This window comes from Centruroides sculpturatus, unplaced genomic scaffold (genome assembly GCF_000671375.1).
Source record: "Centruroides sculpturatus isolate CEXI.00-Female unplaced genomic scaffold, Cexi_2.0 scaffold2370, whole genome shotgun sequence".
Taxonomy (NCBI): Eukaryota; Metazoa; Arthropoda; class Arachnida; order Scorpiones; family Buthidae; genus Centruroides; species Centruroides sculpturatus.
Genome location: NW_019386528.1, coordinates 1 through 5,793, shown reverse-complemented (window position 1 = coordinate 5,793; position 5,793 = coordinate 1). Strand labels below are relative to the sequence as shown.

Sequence of the window (5,793 nt, the reverse complement as noted above, 5' to 3'; positions counted from 1 at the left end):
CCAAATTCGTACTGCATTGAATAGACTAGTGACTAGTATAATGTTATTTGTTTAATTATTGTACGATATAACGAATAAAATATCTAATTATTCTTAATATAATGTTTTATTATATCACCCAGAAAATTGTTTTTCACCCCCCAAAAAAATATAAATTGTTACTAATCGCCCCTCAACATGGAAAATCGCCCACATGGGGGCGATATCGACCCCGTTGAGAAACACTGTTCTAAGGGAAAGTCATAACAGGATTTTATAACTTTTTACAAGGGCACTTAAGACTATGTCCTATATGGCGACACCAAATGGATCATGATTTATTTCACAATACAAATGGTGAAATTCACCAAACTCATGTTATTTCTTATAAATATTGTTTGTCTTTTGCTTACAAGAAGTTTCAGTAGTACAATGTAGAAAACTGTTTTTCATGGTATGCATTTGACAAAGTTGTCTCACTGCCATTTTGTAAACATGTGTCCACTCTGAACAGAGGTTGCTTGAGAGCTGGAAGCATGTACAATGGTTCTTTCTACCTATGGTCACTGGATGCTTCCATGTAAGACGTAGCCTAAGAAATTGTTTGTGCCTTATTTTTCAACATAGTTATTCACTTCACAACACAAACTTCTGCATGCCTTCAAGAAAGAAAAGCTTTTTGGTAGGCCTTTAACCAACTTTGCATTGATTCTATTTTCTTGTGTCATCAGCAAACTTCTGACCTTGCAAACTGTTCTTTCAAAGGTCCAAACAAATGAAAATCTGATAGTGCCAAGTCTGGATTGTGTGGTGGATGTTTCATCATCTGAAATTTCAAGCCCCATACAGCTGCACATTCATTATATATGCAGCTGTATGGGGCCAGGCATTGCATGAAGCAGCAAAATGCCTTTTGAGAGATGTTTGTGACATTTCAATCACATTGTGGGCTTCACCAGCATGTCACTGTTTTAGTGCATTTCCAAGAAAAGGGTTGAACAGACTAGTCAGTTTTATCCTTTTCGTGGAAGTGCACTAATATAGGACCATTGGCATCCCAAAATATCTTCAGTATCACTTTTCCAGTAGAAGCCTGTGTCTTGAATTTTTTGTTGACTAGAGACAATATATGCTTCCACTACATTGGGAGATCTTCCTCTCTGGTTCATAATGATGCATCCAGGATTTGTCTCTTGTCACACTTCAATGAAGAAAAGCATCTTCATAGGCATAGCAATCTAAATCTCCTGACAAATCATATGCCATGCATGCTTGTGATCAACAGACCCATCTTACTACACACTCTTCTATATCCACAATCATAATGCTTAGTATTGTATACAGAGCTGTGACTCATGTTAATTCCACAGCAATTTTAACAACAGTAACTTTCTTGTAGTCACAGATTTTCTGTTTGATCTGCTGTTTCACTGACTCAGTTGCAATGCAAACTGGTATTCATCACTGATGTTTTTAAATCTTTCCACCTGTTCAAACACACTCTTGACTCAAACAACTGTTTCTATGTTGAACCTTTATTCACTTATATGGTTTGGAAGGTGTTACTTCCTCTGACCATAAAAAAAAATTGACACTTCATTGTTCTTCTATGATGTAATTCGACAGTAAAACAGCCATGTTGTACAAACTATTGTGCTGATGCATACCACTTAATCCTCACAACTCCTCTATGGTGTATTGCTAGGAGTCATTTTGCAATAAGATGATTTTTTATGGTGCATACATCTCCATGAATTTTAGATCAAAATTCCTATTATTTAATGATTTTCCTTCATAAATGTTCGTTATTTTTTTAGGACATTCAGGCAGAAGGTAATTTTTATATAGAACCATCGTCAAAAGAAGGACAGTTAAATGCTAATCAGTGGCCCTTGTTATTAAAGGTAGGTAATTAAGTTTTTAATAGTTTTATTTCTTTCAAATATTACTCCCTGATTGGCTATGTTTAATTATAATGGAATATATTTTAAATATGACAGGTTTAGCAATTTAAATCTGTTTTATCTAAGTGCATGTAGAAATAAAATTCAATGTTCTCATCTACAAACTTATTTTTATTTTGTTCATGTGCAGCAATGTAGAAGATTTTTCATTATTATATTTATGGAATGAAGAATAGAGTTAGGTAAATATGACAGTGAAAGTCCGAATTTATGAAATAAATTCATAGTATATGATAAAAATATAGTTAATAAAGATTCATTTTCATAGAAAAAAAAGACTGTTCCTGCTGCTTGACAATATATGAGTGAGAGCAGTATTGTATAATTTTGAAATTCTTTTGAGAAACATTCAAACCATTCTTTTTTATTCTAAGGCAGTGTTTCTCAACCTGTAACGAATCGTCGCCCCTTTTACTTCAAAATTCCGATGCCGCGAGCCAAAGCTAATGCCAAATTCGTACTGCATTGAATAGACTAGTGACTAGTATAATGTTATTTGTTTAATTATTGTACGATATAACGAATAAAATATCTAATNAAATATTTTAATAGTTGAATTATTTTCTTCTTTATTTAGATATTTTTTGAGCAAGAAATACACAGGATATACAAGGATTAATAATGAAATTTAAAATTCTTTTACCATAGTACTAATATATAAAAATTTGCTACATTTTTGTACATATAGTTTGTAAAATCTGTTCTAATTGACACTGTCAAATATAAAAATCTGTTAGCAAATAAATTTTATTTTAAAAAGAAAAATTCTAATAATAGTATTCTTTCTTACTGTATCCAATATTATAATTAAAAATTTTTAGCCATTAGGTTTCAATTAATGTTAAGATTATTTAATAAAATAATTTTTAAAAACAGGTGTCTGAAATTAAATTCTAATTTTGTTTACAGAATTTTCATAAACTAAATGTAAGAACAAATCATTATACGCCTCTTCCTTCTGGATGTTCTCCATTAAAACGTGAAATTCAAGAATATATCAGATCTGGTTTTATAAATCTTGATAAACCATCTAATCCATCTTCTCATGAAGTCGTGGCTTGGATTAAAAGGATTCTTGGAGTTCAGAAGACTGGACATAGTGGTACTTTGGATCCAAAAGTAACGGGATGCTTAATTGTATGTATTGAAAGAGCAACACGTCTCGTTAAATCACAGCAGGGTGCTGGAAAAGAATATGTCTGCATTTTTCAACTTCATAGTGCTCCCGAAAGTATAAATCAAGTAGCAAAAGTAAGTTTTGCAATTATTATCTTAAGTATTTGATTAAATAAATTATTAATTATCTAAGACTATAATTATTGAAAGGGGACATATACTGATAGAGTTGGTAATATATACAAAATAGTTTTTAAAATTAAAATGTCATTTAATTTTAAAAACTGTTTTGTATATATTACCAACTCTATCAGTATATTAAATTATATTAATTTAAGGATTTTATTTATTTTATTAATTAAGGATTTTATTAAAAATTTTATTAAAAAAGAAAAACTTAGAATAATATGAAAACTACTGAAAGTACATTAGAATGAATAAAATCTTAATTATCAAAATTCTTCATATACAGTGATTTTTCTAGATAATTTGTAATCTCAGAATTTTTAGTATACGTAAATATTTCTAAAAGTCAAAATATAATTTGGTTTTTTAAAAAAAATGCATTTAATATTTATTCAGACAGTAGAGTCATTGACGGGTGCATTGTTTCAAAGACCACCTCTTATATCTGCAGTGAAACGACAACTCAGAGTTCGGACAATCTATGAAATCAAATTTTTAGAATATAAACAAGAGCAGAACATGGGTAAGTAAAACAGTTTTAATTAGTGTTCATATAGCATTTTACATTGAAATATATAATTTTATTTCAAATTGTAAATTTAGGATTATTTTGGGTTAGCTGTGAGGCTGGAACTTACATAAGAACACTGTGTGTTCATTTGGGTTTATCACTGGGTACTGGAGGTCAAATGCAAGAATTGAGAAGAGTTCGATCTGGGATTCAGTCAGAAAAGGTAAAAGTTTCTAAAATTGAATTTAATAAAGTAATTTTCAATTTAATTACTTAATATCTATTTTTAGGATGGATTAGTGACAATGCATGATGTTTTAGATGCTCAATATCTGTACCTTAATCATAAAGATGAGTCATATCTGAGACGAGTCATCAAACCTTTAGAAGCCTTATTAGTTTCTCATAAAAGGATTGTTATGAAAGACACTGCTGTGAGTTAAAATTTATGTATTTATATATAAAATTTATTTAATATAATATTGTTATATTTTAAATCCGAGCTTGACTTTGTGGTCATATGGACAAAGCTAGGCATTTCAATGTTCATGAATTTGGTTAACACAAAATATTGGCTAATATATAATACAAAGTGTGTTGTGCTTCTGTAAATTCAATAACAATTATGTTATGTCGTTTAATACAAAGCCCACTACTTCAATTTCCCAAAGTCACAAGAACCAGTGGCAAATTTAAAAACATTGCATTAATTAAGATTCTGGAATATTTATTATATAGCTATTTAATATATAAAGTCTTAAAATATATTTAAGTATTTGTAAATATTGGTAAAATGTAATGTACCCATGTAGCTTTGATATCTTTTATGTTGAAATGTTTGTCTATTACCCTGATAAATGAAATTTGTTAATAGTAATAAATATGTTAATGTGAGAAATTCTGATTAAAAATAGTTAACTGTGCAAAAGGCAAGCAATTATCATATTTTTGTAGATTGACTGGCATGCTGCATATAACGGGGGTTACTGCCATTCCAGTTAAATTACAAAAAATAAAATCAGATCTAACAAAACTAGTTGTTAATTGTTAAAGAAAATTTTCATTTACAAGATAATGACTTAGTAGTAGTAGTAAGTAAGTAGTAGTAGTTAGTCAGTGTTGATTACACTGACAATCTACCTTGACAAAAATAACATCTTCCTCTCAAATTTCATACAAAGTGGATGTTAATGGGTATAAGATCAGGTAATTTACAATGAGTTTCTGAAATTTAATATGTTTATTTTTTGTTTTTTGAATCAAATTACAATAAATTAAACACCAAAAAAAAGAGAGAACTTTTGGCATTCACGAATATTTTACATTGTTAGAAAGAAGACAAAATGAAGAAATTAAACATATAATCATAGTTTTTGATGTAATCCTAACAGTTTTACAGTTTTAAAATAAAAATGTGTTCATTTTTTAATGCACCCTCTAGAAGGGATGTATAACCTCACTTAAACCAGCATGCAGGTTTTTACCGTATGGAAATATCTGCTCCCCAGATAGACCGACATGCCAGACAATCCATGAAAATACGGTAACAGTAAATCTAATCACATTTAGATTGTCATTCTATACAAAGAATCAACTTTGTCAATTATTACAAACCAAATGTGTAAAAGAAAAATATTTTAATAGTTGAATTATTTTCTTCTTTATTTAGATATTTTTTGAGCAAGAAATACACAGGATATACAAGGATTAATAATGAAATTTAAAATTCTTTTACCATAGTACTAATATATAAAAATTTGCTACATTTTTGTACATATAGTTTGTAAAATCTGTTCTAATTGACACTGTCAAATATAAAAATCTGTTAGCAAATAAATTTTATTTTAAAAAGAAAAATTCTAATAATAGTATTCTTTCTTACTGTATCCAATATTATAATTAAAAATTTTTAGCCATTAGGTTTCAATTAATGTTAAGATTATTTAATAAAATAATTTTTAAAAACAGGTGTCTGAAATTAAATTCTAATTTTGTTTACAGAATTTTCATAAACTAAATGTAAGAACAAATCATTAT

At 28.9% G+C, this 5,793-nt stretch overlaps 1 protein-coding gene across 1 annotated transcript in view; it reads left to right on the top strand.

Annotated features, from left to right (window-relative positions):
• The window catches only part of LOC111615226 (H/ACA ribonucleoprotein complex subunit 4-like), a 6,542-nt gene extending 2,343 nt beyond the window's left edge, over positions 1-4,199 (top strand). Inside the window, exons 2-6 of the mRNA XM_023356636.1 lie at positions 1,797-1,883; positions 2,853-3,194; positions 3,642-3,768; positions 3,849-3,979; positions 4,047-4,199. Coding sequence (XP_023212404.1) covers positions 1,797-1,883; positions 2,853-3,194; positions 3,642-3,768; positions 3,849-3,979; positions 4,047-4,199 — 840 coding nt within the window. The remainder of the gene's footprint in view (positions 1-1,796; positions 1,884-2,852; positions 3,195-3,641; positions 3,769-3,848; positions 3,980-4,046) is intronic.
• Positions 4,200-5,793: the final 1,594 nt, after the last annotated feature.